The sequence below is a fragment of the Sphaeramia orbicularis genome, chromosome 15 (genome assembly GCF_902148855.1).
Source record: "Sphaeramia orbicularis chromosome 15, fSphaOr1.1, whole genome shotgun sequence".
Classification (NCBI taxonomy): Eukaryota; Metazoa; Chordata; class Actinopteri; order Kurtiformes; family Apogonidae; genus Sphaeramia; species Sphaeramia orbicularis.
Window position 1 is genome coordinate 25,255,927 of NC_043971.1, and position 20,613 is coordinate 25,276,539.

At 36.8% G+C, this 20,613-nt stretch overlaps 1 protein-coding gene across 1 annotated transcript in view; it reads left to right on the forward strand.

The window, feature by feature from the left end:
- The window catches only part of LOC115434372 (contactin-associated protein-like 4), a 91,991-nt gene extending 72,077 nt beyond the window's left edge, over positions 1 to 19,914 (forward strand). The window contains exons 16-24 of the mRNA XM_030156292.1: positions 263 to 433; positions 2,625 to 2,843; positions 6,883 to 7,122; positions 8,699 to 8,929; positions 10,993 to 11,126; positions 13,489 to 13,576; positions 14,533 to 14,748; positions 16,091 to 16,162; positions 18,831 to 19,914. Coding sequence (XP_030012152.1) covers positions 263 to 433; positions 2,625 to 2,843; positions 6,883 to 7,122; positions 8,699 to 8,929; positions 10,993 to 11,126; positions 13,489 to 13,576; positions 14,533 to 14,748; positions 16,091 to 16,162; positions 18,831 to 19,027 — 1,568 coding nt within the window. The 3' untranslated portion in view covers positions 19,028 to 19,914. The remainder of the gene's footprint in view (positions 1 to 262; positions 434 to 2,624; positions 2,844 to 6,882; positions 7,123 to 8,698; positions 8,930 to 10,992; positions 11,127 to 13,488; positions 13,577 to 14,532; positions 14,749 to 16,090; positions 16,163 to 18,830) is intronic.
- The last annotated feature ends 699 nt before the right edge of the window (positions 19,915 to 20,613 follow it).

Genomic DNA, 20,613 nt, shown 5'->3' on the forward strand with positions numbered 1-20,613 from the left:
TTAATGAGTCACACTTTAGTCATTGCACCATAACATTTGTCCTTTGTCCTAAATATCATAGAATATAAATAGATATATTAGATCAAGTGGAACACAAAGTTATGATAATTTACATGAAACACTTAATTATGAGGTTTCATCTGTCATTTCTGCCAAACTTTACTTTATTTTGCGACAGTTATTTACGTTTTGTGACATTTAGTTGTATTAAGCGTTTAACCTTTAACAGGGCATGACTGACAAGTTGTCATTTAATTTGCAGAAAACGTATGGAATGCTGCTTTTTTTGAGAAGGAGACTTCATACCTCCACTTTCCCACATTCCACGGAGAGCTGAGCGCCGATATCTCCTTCCTGTTCAAAACCACTTCATCCTCTGGTGTCTTCCTAGAAAACTTGGGCATCAAAGACTTTATTCGGATTGAACTCAGCTGTAAGTAAAACCCGGAGGTTAGATGTTTAATCTGGACTGTACTTAGATGTGAGTACAACTTGAGAGAGAAGGATGATCCTGGGAGTTAAAGTTTCAGGTGGTTTGAACCCAGCTGGAGGTGAAGAGTCTGCTCAGTACTCATCATCAGTATCAGTCAGCCTGGAAGACATGGATTTTCAACAATACCTCTGTTTATTTCTCCTCATTTGGGAGATCGCTGCAGTATTGTTGCTTCAGCCAGTTGCAGTAGCTTTCCTCAGTGTAAACCCTCTTTATGGCAGAGCATAAAGTGTGGGGATGATATTGTATGTGGCTTTACTAACAACCAGACTTAATCTACCACCAATCTGCACTAAATCATTGTTAATTACCCCGCCCCTTGAAGGGAAGGCAAGGGGTATTGTTTTTGGCTCAGTTTGTTGGTTTGCTTGTTTGTTAACACTCTAGCAGCAAAACTATTGGTTGAATTCATACCAGATTGGGTTCATAGATTACCAGTGACCCAGAATAGATCTAATTACATTTTAGGGAAGTAGGTCAACATTCAAATTTTTTATGAATTTTTTAAAAAAAATTTTTTTTCGCATTTACTTATAATGGGCGAAATTTCAAATGTCTGTAGCAGCAAAACTATGGGTTGAATTTATACCAAATTGGGTTCATAGACTGCCAGTGACTCAGAATAGATGTCATTCCATTTTGGGAAAAGTAAATCAAAGTTCAAATTTTTTTATGAATTTTTAAAATCTTTTTTTTTCCCATTTACTTATAATGTCCAAAATTTCATGTCTATAAATTAAAACATCAGTTTTGTTTCAGTTTACTTAAGACTTGGCACATGTATAACGGCAGTTGTTATGCTGACATCACCACCTGCATAGACATGATGACATCAGCTGGATTGATGCCAAAATAAGATACAATACATGCAAGGGGTGGGGTTTGTTGTGCCTGGCACCACTTGTTAAAATTATGATAATTACATTGAAATAGCGAATTTTTTTTAAATGCAGTAAATCATGTTAGGGCAACATGTGTCTGAAGCTTTTCACCAGATGTCTCCTCTTGAAGTAATGTTGGAATAATTCAAGTCTATCGAATTTATATAAAGCCACTCGCATCCTGCATTTTTTTCATGAGTATATTATGTCTTGAATATCTTAATTTGGATCTAATTCTAAACTTATACATGTACCCTTCTCTGCATCCCATTGTACCGATGAAAACATCTTTCCACCACAGTCATAAATTTGACAAAACATTTGATTTTCACAAGAAGGTTAGGAAATAAGGTTAGAACAAAACATAAAGACCAGGATAACTAACCCTACAAAATGCAGGTGTGTGCCATATGTCACAGGCCTATGTAAGGCTTGCAGGTTGTTGTTTCAACATTTAACCATTGCATCAGGCTCAGATGTCCAGTCCTCACTGTAGCTTTGAAAGTTGTCAAAGTAACGGCGTCTTTTTTGAGCCACTTGGTGACAGTAGCTGTTTTTATCATGCATCTCCTTATCAAAGTTTCAGTAGAGCTCATGCGTCAGTATGTCAACTGATTCTGTTCAAAATCTGCTTCATCTTTTTGACTTCAGAGATGGTGTTACCCTTAAGGACAGTGAATCTGAGGTTCAGAGTGAATTGTAGCCCCTGTAAATTAGACGAATAACAAGAAAAAAGGGTCATAGAAGAAAGTGTGTAAAAAGAAAGGAGCACTTGTTTTCATGACATCAGTGAAAAACCTTCACATTTTTAATATTGTTCTGAGATAAAGATGTGTTGTTTGCTACTTCTGTGTTCAATACGTTCAGAAAGACACATGTAATGCACCACAGCATCTTGACTCAGTGTTACAAAAAGAAAGCATTATATACTGTTAGTGAGATATCAGTAAATCTGTGTTATTTTAGATGAGTCTGGACCACTTTAGTTTATTACCTCCACTTATGAGGATTTTTTTCTATCTGTCTGTCAGGTTTATGTGATAAATGCTAGTTAGATTTTCATGAAACCCTGTGGAAGGGTAGGGACACTCATTTATTGCATAACGAAGGATAAATGTATAAGTATTTTTCTATAAATGCACCGTGTCGTACAAGCCTTTTTAACAACACACTCCAGAAAAACATGACAAGAAAGTAAGATTGCAGAAGAGGAACCTGAGTAGTTATAGTATGTGTTGATTTTCCTTCAGCTTCCACTGAAGTCCTCTTCTCCTTTGACGTCGGTAATGGACCATTAGAGGTTCGAGTGCAGACCGGCGCCCCACTGAACGACAACAGGTGGCATCGTGTCCGAGCTGAGCGCAATATTAAAGAGGCTTCACTCCGCCTTGATGAGCTGCCTGCTGCCACTCAGGAGGCTCCTGCCAATGGCCACATCCACCTGCAACTCAACAGCCAATTATTTATAGGTCTGTACGGGGCTGTGTGTCTTCAGAAGTCTGGTTCCAACTATCAGTAGCAAACTCAACACTTTTAAAGGGAGTTCTTAGACTTCTAATGTTCCCTCTTGCTGGTCATCATTGAATGCTTCTTTGAAATTCTATTGCTTCAGGGACAAATTGCATGAGAGCAAAAGCAAGCAATAGATTAATTAAATGCAAATCTAAAGAGAGCTGATTAAGGTCAAAGATATTATAGGTGAAATAAAACAAGTGAGAGCAGCGGCTCAGACCTCTTTATGAAATGTACAGACTCATTGTCTAAAAGGAGAGTGTCATAGAATTACATGAAAGCTAAAGTTTATGCACCATTTTACAGTTTAATGAATCTCATATATTAAAATAGTTATGAATTTCAGATTTTTTAAGGTCAACCTGCTTCTTTATGATTTAACCCCTTCAGTTTACTGTGTACCATCTCTTCTGCTCACTGAACAGGAAATAAATGTACTCTCTTATGTTGCTTTTCAGTATCATCTCAACTTACCTCTACTTCCCTTCTAGGTGAAGGTCAAAATAAACTTTGTCCCTTTTGTAGCTTAATAATACCCATATCAAAAACAAACATAAACTGTCCATTTCATAACAATACACAAATCAGAATAAACTATCCATTTCTTAGCAGTAATATGCATATCAAAAATAAACTCTAGTCTGATAATTTTTAGTCTAAGCAAACATATTCACATCTGAAAAATATTCATATAAATTTTAATTTAATATAACTTAAAGTTTTAGATTTAGCTTTAGGTTTTCCTACTCCTTTATTACTTTGCTTGTAGTTGCAGTGGCACTGAAGACAATGTCATTTTATTTTATTTACCTGTAGTGGCAACGCAGTGTGCTGGTGCCAAAACCAACCAAGTGAAAAGCAGCTTATCAAATGCATTTGTGGACCCTAGGGAGGCTGAAGATTATCTTCAGCTTTTCCTGAAGTAAATAAACCACAGAAGCCACACTTGTCATTAGGACTCAACACTAATGTTCTGCTCTAAAGTGTGCAGTGAATATTACATAGCTGATTCAGGTTACTGAGGCTTTGTTAAATGTCACTGATCCATGTTGAAATGACAGGTTTGTCCTTGTTCTTTGGCAAAGTTCTCAACCCACTGAGGCCAAAGGCACATTCTGTACGGATGTTAGACTGCTATATACAATAAAGTGACAGCAAATCTTCACAAACTGATAAATGCCCTCAGGACGAAGGAGTGAGGAGTTGTATTTGTAGTGGCCAGTTTCCTTGCTGCAACCTTGAAAAAGTATTTGAACTCAGTCCATTAGTTAAGGTAGTCCTTCCCTGACAGTTCTTGATGAAACTCTGGGCCCTGATATGAACCTCATCAGCTCTGCACTCCTGGAAAGCTGTTTATCTCATCATAACAGTCCTAAAGTTGCCAGTTTGGCACTTAGAGACAATTATAATGTTGCAGTGCCTGAACTCGAGGGTACTTGGAGGTTGTAATGAGAAGTCTAAAAACAATAACTTTTCCTGGTTTAAATTCTGCCTGAGAAGAAGAAAAATATATATATGTTTTTCTGTCACAGTCAGCCATGCAGGCAGGACAAGAAAACTGTCAGTGAGATTGACAACTTGCCAACTTTCCAGATAGCAACAATCAGCATGGTGCTCAGCCAGCAGACAGACTGCCAATAAAAATCAGCTCCTTGGATTTTTTTTACCTGCTGTTTTGTGTTTCACTGCTGTTTCATCACCTTATCATTTAAAAAAAATTCAGCATGAAAATGGTGACAAATTTTTCCATGTAGGAGAGACTGTTACAATAATTTAAAATCAGGCATCAGTCAGTGTCATCCTCTGCTGAAATGTACAAGATGACGATATAAGTTCAATTAATGGTGTCAGTGGTAGCTGTCAGTAAAACTGAAAGTGTTAGCTGCTTGAATTAAAGGAACATATCATTTATCTAACCTTTGAAATGTACTTTAGTTGATTTAGGTAACCTATTCCTAGTTTACTACTGGCCTTTTTGTCCTAAATATAACAAGAAAAAGTTACCAGGACACCAAAACTTGAAAATATTAATAAATGAATGCCAGGTTTAGAAAAAAATGGACTCTTCAGGGAACAACTATGGGGTTAACTGACAGTTTTCCTCAGCAATGGAAGTAAATGGAAGTAAATTAAGCCACACAAGTTGATGGAAGCACTTTTACTCTGTGTATAAAAGTAATTAGAATAGTTAGTACACCCTCTGACATATACTCGGACATATCGCACTGCAGTATTTTGCCATGAAAAAAAACAATTAACAAAGGGAACAAACAGAGTTAACAGACAGATCATTATAAGTGTAGATTCTGTCTTTACAGAAACTTTACTGCTGATTCCTGTATATTATATTTTTATGAACACCAACTCCTCAACTTTTGGAACATACAGTCACAAATACACACAGTGAAATAGTGTATTTGTACAACTTTGTGCAGTTAGCATTTTAATGTTCTTCCTCACTTATAGATTAAAAACAGAGCATATTTAAAATGACAATATAATCACGGAATAGCTTGCATTAGTGTGGGACTAATTGGTTATCAGTCTGTTCAACTGACAATTGAGTTTGATCATTTCTAAGTATTATTGTCTAAGACACATTGGATTTCTGTGCAGTGCATAATGTTCGTAGCTGATCTATTGATTGATTGATGTATTTATTTCGAACATGAATTTCAAACAGAAGAAAATAAATAATCAAAACACTTAAACATAAGACATATAATGAATATTCGAAAAGGAGTGAGAAGAAATACAACTTATAAACTCCCACCCCTTCTCCTTATATAATTAATAACAATAATAACCTTCCTAGTCTAATCATATCTATACACTATGCCATACTATGACTGATACTTACTAGTAAATAATTAGGTTTCTGGACTTATATTATTATGAACAAATATGACTTACATAAACACATAATACAATAACACATATATGTAAAAATAACACATATATGTAAAAGGAGTAATTTACAAAAACAACTGAGACATAATCAAGAAACAAAATACAACCAAACCGCATAAAATATACTCAAAATCATGCACAAAATGCTCTTAGTTTATAACACCGTTGCCCATGAAGTTGGAATAATCTTGTTTTCAGACACATTCCTTTTTTTTTTTTCCAGTAATCACCTTTAACCTAGTGCAATGATTTCATACTGAGTCCCAGTTACACTTTATCTATCATGAATAAATCACATTGTCACAATCATTTCATGGAAACTAAAAATGTTTTATTCCAGCTTTATGGGCAACAGTATATTTGAAGCAATCAAGTGTGTACTGTATGAGACAAAGGCAGATAAAACAAAAGCATAGGATTTGTTGTTTTTGAAGGGTTGAAATGAGAATGCATGTCTCTTTTCTTCAGATACAACAATAAAATACAGGAAATATGTGCACAGAAACACAAAAAAATGAAATAAATGGGCTCTAAAGGTTAAAGTCACTATTTAGTGTGACCCCTGACCCCATGATAAGAAGCAGCACAAACAGTTTCAAGCATCTGACGTGTGTTTTATTGACATCTGGTTTAAAACATCAGAAAATGAATGCAATAAATCTGATATAGTCAGAACAAAAGTGTCAGAGGTCAAATTAAATACGACCACTTTTGCTTGTAGAAGCTATTTTTTGTCCTGAAACTTTGTACATACATTCCCATATATCCAGATAGTATGTTCATGCAAAGACTGAGAAATGTATGTGTGTGGTCATTATAACTTTACTAAACCAGCAAACCTAATGTTATTCCAGTACTGTATAATAATATAAGCTATAGAACTGATATTAGTAGATGATACATAATTTCCTCCAATAAAACATAAAAAAAAACATTTCCCAGTAACTAACTGAATGCATGCTCTGCAAAGAATGTTGTAACCATCGTAGTTCTATTGAGGATGGAGCATTAACAAGTTCAAAGAGAGAGGAAGAACAAAGTAAGTGGATTAAAGTGTGTTGAAGTGTGTGTTTGTTGTGTGTTTAGGAGGCACAGCATCCAGGCAGAAGGGCTTTCAGGGCTGCATTCGCTCTCTGCAGCTGAATGGGGTCACGTTGGATCTGGAAGAGAGAGCAAAGATCACCCCCGGGGTTCAGCCAGGATGTCCAGGCCACTGCAGCAGCTACGGATCCCTCTGCCAAAACCACGGCCACTGTGTGGAGAGAGCCAGCAGCTTCTTCTGCGACTGCCGTCCATCTGCCTACACAGGAGCCTTCTGTGACCGAGGTAGAGAGGCTTTATCTCAAATGTTTCAGTTGTGCTGGTGTCACAGAAGTAGCCGCTTTGTAGACACTGTTCAGCAGGAGGAACATGGGAGTAATAATATACGGTACAAAGTGTGTTAGATCAACTCACTGATTAATCTAATGAGATGCATACACCACGGGAGATTTCCTCTTGTTTTAGTCATCACAGGAACAATGAGTCATCCCGTCAGCTCAGTAATGTATGTGTTCATTAGTGTTCTGTGTTACTAGCTGTGTTTGCTGTTAAAACTCCACAGGTACATCAAGGACAGAAATCACAGCTCTACTGCATGAATGTTTTCTAATTATCAGAGTTTCATATTGCGTCTTTTATCTGTCAGCTTGTTTTCTGAGGCGACTCTTTCCACCTGCTTACTAATTAGGTGTTGTCACTGCTGCAGAGGCGCTGCACATACAGTTTGTGAACTGTTACTGCTGTAAGACTCCTGAGGAAGTTGGTTGTTGCTTACAGAGAGTGTAAAGACACAGTGTACTCATGCAAATGCAAATCACGCTGTCATATTCTCTACAGAAAGCTACAATGATGTGTAAGTGTTGGGGATAGAATTCTATTGCACTATATTTCCAAAGCAACGTCGAGTCAAAAGGAAACACCAAGAATAAATGTTTCCTGTTAGAAGTTAAACTAGCTATAGCTGTTGTCATAAAAGCAAAACCTATCAAATTACTATCTGTATTGTAAAACGGTGCAGTGACTTTCTTTCATTTTTTACCTGAACAGCCTGCAGCTTTACTGGTGTGTGTCCTGTCACTGCTCTCATAGAAGTGTTTTCAGCTGCATGCAGTGTTTACAACAAATAGAAGCTCTGAAAACTAAATTAACTGAACTTAATGGGGGAAAAAGCAGCTAAGGAGTAATTCCCCCGAGAGAAACCTGAGGCAAAAGGTAGAGTTAAATCATGGACTTGGATTTAGTGAGAAAGGGGAGACACACTTCTAACTCCCTGTGCATGATAACATTGTGTCATGTTAAATAACGCTGTTGATGTTAAATAGTTTTGCAGCATCAGATTAAACACATACTTCAATTTTTTTCAAAATTATAATCAAAGTTTTTATTGATTTTTGTTTTTTACAAGAAACACACAACATACATATCATTTTAACAACTAACACTTGCACTATACACACCCACTACACAGCCAGGGCAATAAAACAGAAAACCAGTAATAGCGTTACATCGCAATATAATAGAATTTAAAAAAAAAAAAAAAAGGATATAACACATCTTGAATAGAATACAAATAGGACAAGATACATAATTTTATATTTATTTATTTATTTATTGTAAAGTTCGGATGGGATTTATGCATGATAATACTTTTATTATGGGGCACTAGTCAGTTGAAATTGAATAAAATGTTGGAAGTGGGACCAGACCTGGTAGAATTTACCCCTACCATCATTCAGTCTTGCAATGAGATACATACTTCCGTATTGTACGTTTACAGCTAACATTTACAATACAACTATTTACTATAAACTGCAAATGACTCCAGTTCATCAGTACTGTGACCTTATCTGCCCCTTCACAGAGGTTTCAGCCAGCTTCAAATCAGGAACATCCGTCCACTACACCTTCAAGGAGTCGATGCTGAATGAGCTGAACGGAAGCAGCAGCACCCGGTCCTCGTATCTCAACCCTGACATGACCCTGAATGCAGAAAACATCTCCCTAAGCTTCAGAACCACTCAGAGTCCAGCCTTGCTCCTTTACATCAGCTCCTTCTACAGAGAGTACCTGGCTCTGCTGCTAAACAAGCACGGTGAGGTGGCTTTAAATCCATATAATTTTTTTTTTTTTTTTTTTTTTCATTTAGGATTGTACTGGTATGAATATGGAATATGTATTGCTCAGAAGTGGTATATGCTCCTACTGTTGACTTATTCTCACTGTTCACTGTGTTAGGGGGTTTGTTGTGTTATCAATTGGCTGCTTTTAATAACTCAGAGTGGAGGAAGCTGATAGCCAGCAGGTCATTAGAGTTACTGAGGTCTGCAGGTGGCTGCTTTCAAACTCAAGCACCCCATTAAATCTTTGGCACCTGGAACAGGTTTCTTTAGGTGATAAAACTTTCCTAGAGAGGTGAAATAGAACAGGAAAGTTGTTTGTCTTGCTTGCAACAGGAAATGCGTCTTGGTAGCGATGTTATCTCACATTACAGTAATTTGTTCTGTATTTTGCATGGTTTGGGAGTCAAAGTATCTGCATTAGTATTAAAAATCATGTTTTTTTTTTTTACCCATTTAAGACCCACTGCCTATTTACAAAAGCTGGGCAAGTGTACTTTTACATTGATTTTCCATATATTAGTTCTTTTAAATCAAAATCTTTTTTATTTGTTTTTCAGGACATAGCGCACAAGTGTTCAGTTGTTACAGACATGTTGCATGAATATATGCATGTCACCATCTTAGCACATTAAGAAAAAGGAAGACTAATGCTAAAGAAAAAAGAGAAGTAAAAGTAAACAAAAACAAAAAAAATAATCCCCTGTCACTGCCAGTGAGTTTTAGAATATCGGTATTAGCCTGCCATTACAATGATGTATGTAGTGTGGATTGGTAAGATGGGATAATGTCAAATGTTCACAAGGCCTGAAACATGTTTAAAAAAGGCCCCCACGCCTACTGGAACTTTCCATTTCAATGCCGGAGTGAATACCTGACTTTTTCGAGATTCAGGCAGGACATGATATCTGTCAGCCATTCTGTCTGAGCGCGCAGAGTGGAATCCCTCCACCTGAGGAGGATCGACCGACAAGCCAGAAGAGAGGCAAATGCTACAGTGCGTTGTGTTCCCATGGATGATCTGACCTCCCCTCCAGTGACCCCAAAAAGAGCAATGAGAGGGTTTGGCTCCAATTTTACCGTCAACACCTGGGATAAAGTACGAAAGACCTCCATCCAGAATTTGTTCAGACCAATACTTATAAATACATGAAGCTTCAGAAGTTTTACATTTAACACAGAGTGGACTAACCTCAGGGTAACAGGTAGCTATTTTGACTTTGGAAATATGAACTCCATGTACCACTTTGAATTGGATGACGAGCAATATTGGTTCTTTTATACCCTGAAAGTTGGATTACAAGAGCTTGAGACTTTATTTATACACCTGAAATTTAGTCCATATTGAACATTAACATTTTTTCTATTTCATTTACTTATATTGTTCATCAGAGTCAGAGCACCAGTAAATCAAACTCCTGAAAACATGCAAATTGGAACATATTCCACACCTTTTTTAAAGCAATATTTGCTCATCTGTGCCTTAATATCCTAATGACAAAACTGGAATGCAGTATAATAAATGATGTGTTGTATTTACAGACTGATTGTCATATTTGATGTGTTAAATCAGGCACCATCTACTATTTAATAAAAGCAATGACACTGGTGGCAGATTAATGTTTGCTCAAAATGACTCGTAATTAAAAGAACATCAACTTCTGTGTGCAAAGGCTGGCAGGTTTGTCAACAGTCTGTTTGTGGTTGGAGTCATCTCAGTCTGTCAGCTCTGTAATCACCTTCTATCACTATTTAATTATGGTCATTGTGGTATGAACACACAATAAGGCAGCCTCTTGTTTTCCTTTCTTCTCTGAGAGAAAATCTTCTTTTTAGTCATTTTGTGTTGCTTTGCCAAATATAAACAGCACTCTGACAGCATTCAAAAGTCACACTTTTTACCTGCAGTGAATAATGATTGAGTTAACATATTACGATATATCTTTATGTTTTAAAGTCATCCTGTTGGCATACAGTGTTTGTTATTCAATCAGTATTATAGAAATTATGTTTTTTTTGTGTATTCATATGTGTGCAGACAAGCTGGAGGTGAGATACAGATTGGATAGCAGCAAGGACGTAGATGTGCTGAGAAGCAAAGTGAGGAACCTTGCCAACGGACAGCTACATACTGTTACAATCAACAGACTGGTGGACAGCGTTTCCATACAGGTAACACACACATGGTTGGTGGTTCTGAAAGAACACTCCATGTGCTTTTTGCCCACAAGTCAAGCCTTTTGTTGGCGTCAGATTTGTTAGATTTTTAGCTTCAAGTATTTGCCAAAATCTCTTTGTTGTTTTTGGTTTGTTTTTTATTTTCTACTGAGCCGTAGATATAGAAGGACAGATCTACAATACAGAGGTTTTTTTTTTTTTTATGGCCTTGGGGTACAAAAACTCTGGACACTCCATAGAACTGTGTAACAAATGTTGATTTTTCATCCTCTTCAAGCCACAAATGTTTTGATCAGTTATCAAAACAGATAAAACAAAGACATAAACACAATGCAAGTTTTGGACACTTGCCATCCATTCACATGCAACACTCTCCTTTTATTGAGTCCCTGCCAGATCTCTTATGTAACATACACTATGTTTGCATACAGCATATCCTCACAGACTGCCACCACAAGGAATGTGCACAAAAAGACAGTTATATTTTTGATGTGGCCAAATTAAGAAGGATTAATCAGGCTGTTTGAGAAGTAAAGGACAAGACATTCTTCAGTGTAAAAGAATTGAAGGCTAATTAACTAGCATTTGGTGGTCAGTTAGCTGACTGTCTGAGGCTGATCCATTTCTTGTTATTTCAGGGCCTCTGTAGTCAAGATTCCAGGACAGAACTGACAAGGCAGTATTATTTTGGGTATAGGTTAACACAATATCTTATGACATAAACTTTTTCCAATGTCAGGTAAACCATTGCTCCAGTGTAAATGAGACACCACTGACAGCTGTGGCTGTTGTGGAGGAGGAATTGCAAGTGACATCTGGCCACTGCACTTGTGTGGCAGGGTTATTATAAGTGTTTATATGTATATATATTTTATGTTTTTGGGATTGCACACAATCCTGCCTGAGAAGGATCTCAGACAGGATTCTGTGCAAACACAAGCCAGATTTGGCTCCTCGAAGGTTCAACAACAACAATTCAACATTTTGGGTAAATAAATGTTCATATAACTGGTCTTGTTTCTCTCTTCCGATGGGTGTTTTATGCATATTATAAAAGAACTTTTAACATGTAGATTCTATATGTACGTATTTCTATTGACAAATATTTTAAAAATTACCTTAAAAGCTTTAGAGTTCAGAATAAAGAACCCTGAAGCTATACCAAAGACAACAGTGTTTTGGATTGCACAGATATGAAATGAATATATTCCAATGGACTGTTGTATATTTGTGACCACTAGTGAGAGTAATGAGTCACTCTGTCAGTCTCCCATAATGAGGAGAACTAACACCACACAGTCTTTGACCAAAGTATTAGAAGCAAAAGAACTTCTAGACTCAAAGAAAGTGACAAAGTGATAAAAGCTAGAAACACTGTTGTTTTCACCATTGGACACCCCTCTAAATGAAAAGAATGCAGTTTGATGCTGGAATGTTACTGTTTCTTCTACGCACAGCGGATGCATTTGATTACAAAGGTATACAGTTATTATATGATGTTATTATCTTTGCTAAGCTCACCATTTGTTGATCTACAGTTCAAACTAAACTGTGACAGTTCTGACTTTATTTGAACAATTCCAAACAGATGTTCAGTGCAGCTACTGACAACACAAACCGTACAGAAAACAGAATGATTTCTGGTTTTACTGTGGCTCATAGAGCTATAGTGTAAACTATCAGCTGATGCAGCACACAAACATTATAAGGTATAGTGTTATTTTGACCGACTGCAAAAATAACCAGCTATGAGGACAAAAACTTGATGATACCATAATACAGATGTGTGTGTAAGCAATGGCCTTTATATTTTATTCTGTACGTGATACAGTCTGTGGATATGTTGATTTGATGTTGTTTGTGGTAGTCCTATGTGTGTCCTGGTATATGACCTCCCCCTGCTGCTGACAGTCCAGAATATCCACACTACATATAGCCCTTATATCAACCCTTATAACAAGGCAAGGCAAGTTTATTTGTATAGCACATTTCAGCAACAAGGCAATTCAAGGTGCTTCACACAAGACATTGAAATAAAAGAAACGAAAAGAAACACATTTAAAACATTATAAAAGAAACATATAAAAGGTGATTAAAAACAGCAAGTAAGAAAACAACACATAAAATCAAAAAATAAATAAATAAATAAAATAAAATAAAATAAAATTAAATTAAATTAAACAAGTCAATAGAGTCTCAGATGTTTGTGCCATTGTAAATACAGTTGTCAGTATGATGGGTACTTTCATGAGAGGTTATGTTTCCTTGCAACTTTCGTTTCTATGTTGTGGATTATTTACCTAGTTAAGGTGTTTCTTCACTCTTCCAAAATAAAGGTCTTCATTCATTTTTTTAGGTTGATCAGAACAACAGAGAGCACTTTAACCTGACGTCTGATGGAGAATTCAATGCTATCAGGTCACTGGTTCTTGGCAGAGTGCACGGTAAGTGAGGCAGCTATGAAAAGTGAGAAGTTTGTCATCCTCAGACTGTCATGGTGCGCTCCTGCGTGCCACAGACCCCTTTGGGATCATTATTAGTTACACCTGCTAGCACTGCACCTGGAGCAGGTCACCATTAGGAGCCTTTATAAGCAGCTCCTCTGCTCTGGTGTGGTGCTGGTTCATCGCTGCTGTTACTGTCACTACCTCCATAGTCTCAGCCGGACCCTGACTGTTTCCACTTTCAGGTTTTTTTTGTTTTTCGTATTTTTGTTTATTTTTTGTTAATAAGTCATGTTATTTCCTTCAGCGCCATGCATTTCAGTCGATCCTTTTACTCTGTTATGACACAGACACAGACAGACTCTGTATTACTAATGTAATATCTAAAAGGATCAGTGGTACTTTATCCGACAGCAAGGTATATGGACTTGAAAATCTTCAAGACTTTCTTTTGTTTAGTTGTATTTATTTTAACCCATACTTTTATGGCAGTTCCAAAATATTATTTTCTTTGTATTTAACTTGTCTTAAGTGATTTATTGCTATTTATTATGACATTATCCTATGTGTTTTGTGTTTTTTCAGAGAACATCAGGTATTTTCCTACATCTAATTTACTGATCATGTGGGTGTTCATTAAAGCTCAGATTAAAGTTGATGGTTATTTTATCAAAAACAGAGAAAACTGAAGAGAAAGTGACTTTTTCAGCAAAATACATAAATAACTGAACATAGTTCACTACGGAGTCTCTGAACGTCCAAATGGGTCAAATCTGATGACCATGGAAAAAATGGCAAACTGCATTTTCCATCAGTTATTTGCATGTATTGATAGGATTACTGATTCAGAATTCATTAAATATTTTACATCAGTAGATAGTTATGTTCGTCGATGGCTATTTGGGTCTTTATGGGTTAATGAAGCAAACAAACTAATGTAATGTGTTTATCTCCAGACCTTACTGAGTTGGATCCAGAGCTGGGCCGCCTTGCCTCTGTGGGCTTTACAGGCTGTTTCTCTGCTGTCCGCTTTAACTCCATCAGTCCTCTGAAGGCTGCACTGCTCCACGCAGACACCAGCCCCCTCACCGTCACCAGCCCACTGGTTCAGGCCAGCTGTGGCTACAGTTCAGGAAATCCCTATGCAGTTGAAACCACCCACCACCTCTCAGGTACGAGGGAATCTGTGTTGTAGTAGTCATCCACACCTGACAAAAATATTTCAAGGGAATATTAATAGAAAGAGAATAAAAGTCACTAAAGGCTATGTTCACACTGCAGGGAACAGTGGCCCAAACTATCCAATTTCTGAGGTTATCAGGTTATTCTAGTGATCATGTGAATGGCATAATCGGATATGCTTTATCAGATAACAGCAGGTATTAACAAAACAAAAACTACTGACACACATGGATTTTCCCCCAATACTTTGATGTCTTCATGCATGAAAACCTGCTAATCTGATTTATTTTTTTCATTCTTTTACGACGAAAAAAAGAATTCCTAGAAAATGGAAGTGACGTAGTCATGTGAGCGGAAGATGCTAATAGAAAGTTTGAGTCACTACATACATATGTACTCCGAAAGAAATCCAATCATGGAGTGAAACGTCTAAACCAGGGTTTTTCAGTTATCACATTTCTGAAGTGCATGCAAATACATCAGATCTGATTATTACCATTATCTGATTACTTCCAGTTATCTGATTTTTATGGTCATGTAAACAGGCTCAATCTGTTTTTTATTTATTTTTTAAAATCTAAATCAGACCCAGGACTCTTTCATATGTGGTCCTAAATCGAACCCATATCTGATATTTTGCAATGTGACAATATGACTTGTATTTCATTTGACATTTACATGATTGAAATGTAACAGATGTCACAATTCTCTGCTGGAGGAGGCGGAACCGGACTGGTCACATATGAGGATTTAAATTATAATGTGAACAACCGCACACACACACACACACACACACCACACACGCACGCACACACACACACACACACACACACACACACACACACACACACACACGCACACACACACACACACACACACACACACACAAACAAATCAGATTTCAACAAAAAACTTAAATTGAGCATTAAGACTTGCAGTGTGAATGTTGCATATGTTTAGGAAAATGCAGAATTTGTCTAAGAGGAAAATTCTTTTAATTAATCTCTGTCACTGGATGTTAAACTAAAACAACTTTTGTATTTGTATTTTAAGTTTCTTGTGCAACGCAGGTAAAAGTGTAGGCTGCATGAAAATTAATCAGATTACATTCTCAGTCTTCACACATCTTTCACCGTTGTCCAACTCTATTATTCAAGTCACTAATTATTACCTTTCTTGGCTTTTTAAAAATTCTTAAATGGACTTTGTAATTGCTTCTTCCCCCTCACATCCCTCTGCTCTTTTATTCATCTGTGGCAGTTCTTCTTTGTCCTCTCTTCTGTGTCCTTTATCTTTGCACTTATTTTCTCCTTTTTAATGTCTTTGCTCTAGGCCAGTCCGGATCTGTGGAATCAGGTCAGCCCTTAGTTAATGCCATCAGGAGTGACTCAGCTCTAATTGGAGGTACTATAACATCAGCCCTGACTGTTCTGCTGCCAGTCTGCCTTTACCATCAGTTATGAAAAAGAAAATGCCTTCACAGCAAATAGGGACAATGTGATAACCAGGAGCTCAATAAAATACTCAAATTACCAATTTGTCTTCAATTATTTCAGGTGTAGAAGACAGGAGAAGATATTGTAAATGTGGCTCAGTCCTTGCAAAACATTTTTTTAAATCCTTAATTCCTGATTTGATATCGATGTTGCATAGTATCAAACAGTTTTCTCTCAAACAAGACTGTGTCTAATTGCAACTACTGAAAATACAAATGACGTCATTCTATAAGCAGAATAAAAATGCAAAAATTTTATTGTAAACATCAGTTCACACACTTTCAAATAGCTGAAACTGGCTCAGGAGCTTGTGGGAAATGAAGCAGTTCCACTAATAATGCACTCAAAGCAGCAGTTTAATGTTTTCATTCTGTCTGCCGGACAAAGAGGAGCTGCTCTTAAGTAAAGTGTTATTTTTTACAGTGTGGTCATTAAAAGTACAATTATTTGTCTCCAAATAGTGTAAAATACAAAGAAAGGCTTGTCTCATTAAAGTATAAAGAACAGACCTATCAGAAATGTAGATTCTTCAGTAGGATTTAGATATGTTTTATTGTGTTCAGTTTATTGTTGAAAGTTTTTTGAATGCCTACAAACTTTCCTAAGCTTGTAACACTGAAAATTACATGATGGTGTATAGTTGTATATCAGAGGCTATAAACATGCCTGTGTACAGGAAGCTTCTAAATAAGACAAATTATCCACTTTCATCCTGTTTTTACCTCATCTGTATATTGTACATGAACTCTATAAGTAATTACATGTACATACAGTCTATAGGTTGTTTTGCACTATATTGACTAAAGTGGTAACCTAAACATTACACCAACAGGAGGTTTTATGACATCCTGTTCTAATCCTATAATAATATGGAGTCTGTCCCACTTTGCTGCTGCAACAGCTTCTACTGCTCTGGCTCAGCTTTCTACATGATTTTGGAGTGTGTCTGTGTGAAACTTTGCCCATTCATCTGGAAGAGCTTTTGTGAAATCAAAAATTGATGTTGGACAAGAGGCTATCTCCGTTCTGGTTCTTTCCATCATCTAGTTCGATGGAGTTCAGGTTAGGGCTCTTTGCAGGACAATCAAGTTCTTCTATATCAAACTCATCCAACCATACTTACATGAACGTTGCTTTGTGCACTGGAACAGAGAAGGATCTTCTCCAAACTGTTCTCACAAAGTTATACGCATAGATTTGTCCAAAATGTCGTGGTACACTGAAGCATCAGGATTTTCCTTTAGTGGAACTAAGGTGCCTTGGCTAAACCCCAGAAACACCACCCTATAGCATTATCCCTCCCCTACCAAACTTTACAGGTGCCACACTGCATCAGGCAGACATTCACCAAACCCAGACTCATCCATCAGACTGTCAGATAAAGAAGTGTGATTTGTCACTCAGAGTCCTGTGGCATCCGATGCTTGGCCTTGTGCTTGGTGTATGCCGCTGCCCAACCATGGACACCCATGCCATGAAGCTCACAGTCCACACTGCAAAAATCTAAATCTTACCGAGTGTATTTTTCCTCATTTCTAGTCAAAATATCTCATCACATATAAAATAAGACATAATCACCTGAAGAATAATTTTTCAGTGAGATATACGAACTTATTTTTAGACAATAGCTCTTGAAAATCTTTTAAGAAATCTTACCTAGATATTTTTCACTTGTTCCATTGGCAGATTTCTTTTGCTTAATTCAAGATTTTTTGCTTAATTCAAGCAAAAAAAATCTGCCAAAGGAACAAGTGAAAATTATCTTGGTAAGATTTCTTAAAAGATTTTCAAGAGCTATTGCCTACAAATAACTTCTTATATCTCACTGAAAAGTACTCTTTAGGTGATAAGGTGATTTTAAGTATGATGACACATTTGGACTGGAAATGAGAAAAATACACTTGGTAAGATTTAGATTTTTGCAGTGCACAGTTCTTGTACTGAGGTAATCGCCAGAGGAGGTTTGGAACTCTGCTGTTATTGAGGCAGCACCAGCGACTCCACTCTGTAATGTTATGTGCTCTGCCTCTCGATGGCGGAGTTTCCTGTGGTTTGAAAATGCTTCCACTTTTCAGTGATACCACTTACAGATGATTGTGAAATGTCTAATGGGAAGAAATCTCATGAACCAAGTCAGTGAAATAATGGTATTTATTACAGTATATTCAGTGTGCTTTTTTGAATGAAATGGTCTTTCACAGTTTGTAAAAGCAGACTTCAACTATAAGTGCTTGATTTGAGTTTATACATCGTTGGTAGTGTTACGGAATGAAATAACTGAAGTCACTGATAAAGAGGTGCTGCTTACCGTAGAACTTTTGTCCATGGAGTGTTATTTTCTTTATACATTCATTATTATTATTATTATTATTATTATTATTATTATATGCTTGGTCTTCCTGCTTTGCACATTAAGGAGTTGCTGCAAATAGTCCTGTAACTGCTGCTGTTACTGCTGCTGCAAATACACATCTTCATACTGAGACACACAGTACCTACAGGATCTACACTGACTGAATACTGACTAAACCCAACATCTCCACTAAGCTTTGTGCTTGCCCTCTCTGTTTCTGCAGGTGTGATAGCTGTGGTCATCTTTGTGACTGTGTCTGCTTTGGCGATAGTAGCCAGACTCTTATACAGGAGGAAATGGATGTGTCAAAACCAGGATGTGAAAACCGTAAAACCTGAAGACAGCCCAGAGCTGCCATTCAGCAGCCAAAACAACTCACACAACGGCCCCAGTGAGAACCAAAAAGAATATTTTATTTAGGTGGAACGGTGACCTGCTACTGACCCGACAGTGTTGGTGCTGAGGAGGCAACTAGAGACAGACGCCTTTACTCTGTAAACCGATCCGAACTCTGGCTCAACAACACAGGACACAAACAGAACTACAGTTTGTTTTGGTCTCCTCTTGTGGGTGTATTTTTCTAAAGACTGTGTATAGATGCACAAAAACAAAGTGATGAATTTATAACGTGCCAATATTCTCTGTTCAATTGTAAATATGATGCAAAAGCTACAAATCAGACTTTGTATCAGTCTTTATGTGTGCAGTTGAAATGTTTCAAACTCTTAAATGAGTGATTGTACTTTTATTGGGTGATGAATGTAAAGGCTCAAAAAACTTTGCAAAAACTGGACTGATGATTCAATTCATTTTCCACATTGATAATACATAAACGTGTTCTATGAAAGAGTGAATCACATGTATTGGTGTCAAGCGTTTTGGATGCTGCAAACAGATTCAGTTTCTGTTTCAGTTTGCTGTTTGTCTCTTCTATCGTTTTATTGTGTCAAAGCAAAATCTAAGCAAAACCTCATTTTCACTTCATCATTTTTTTTGTTTAATTTTTTGAGTTGAAGCACAACCCTGTATCATATTTCTTTTTCTTTTTTTTCTGTCATTTACCAGCTTCCAAATCTCAACATGCTCTGAACATCTACATCAGACCATGAGATATTTTATTTGTCCTCTCACAACAACTCGATGCTAAGTGAGAGATGGTAAATGTGATCTACTGTGTAATGATTTCCAGTGAGTAATGAACAGTAAATATAATCAGTTGGTGGGTTTGAGCTGTAACATTTTGATCTGTACAAATATTTAGTAACAAACAAAATTATGTAAAGTGAAATAAAACAATTGATGCCTTTTCTGAGGCCGGTTTCTTTTGGCTGAATGATGATAAATTATACATGCTTGTTCTATGTGAAGTAAAGCACCTACTGTGAAAAAAGAGTGTTTGTAAAATGGTGCAAAAGCAGAACTGAATTAATAACCATCAGAGTTTAACTTTATTAAATACCCACTGTTTAGTGCCTGCAAAAAGCAGCATGATTTTACATTCATGAATCTGATGTCTAATCAATTATTTACCACTTCAGTAATGGAAGAGAACAATAACTTTTTATTCTGTGATCAATTACACCAAAACAGCATATTTATTCCCCATAAATGTACAACTCTAAATGAACTGTCTCTCCAAAGTTGCAATAAGGTGAGTTTTGTTGTTGTTTTTTTTTTTTTTACCTTTTGATATTTCACTAGAGGATGAGACTGTCAATGTTCTGGTTCTGATTTATTTTTCTCAAAAAAGTATCTAACCTCCCAGTTAAAATTATACCCCATGAACGCAGAGCTCGCTGTCACACACGCTCAACATTCACACAGTAGCATCTGATCATCCAGTGGCAGAAATCCGATGACTGTCAGCTGTTACGGAATAATTTGCATCCATGAGTCACATCACACTTCAATGTATTAGACAAGAGGACGCGTAATAAACATCACAGCACCAATAAGGAAAAGTAAGTACCGTTGTCATTACCTCAGTTATTAAATTGTCATCACGC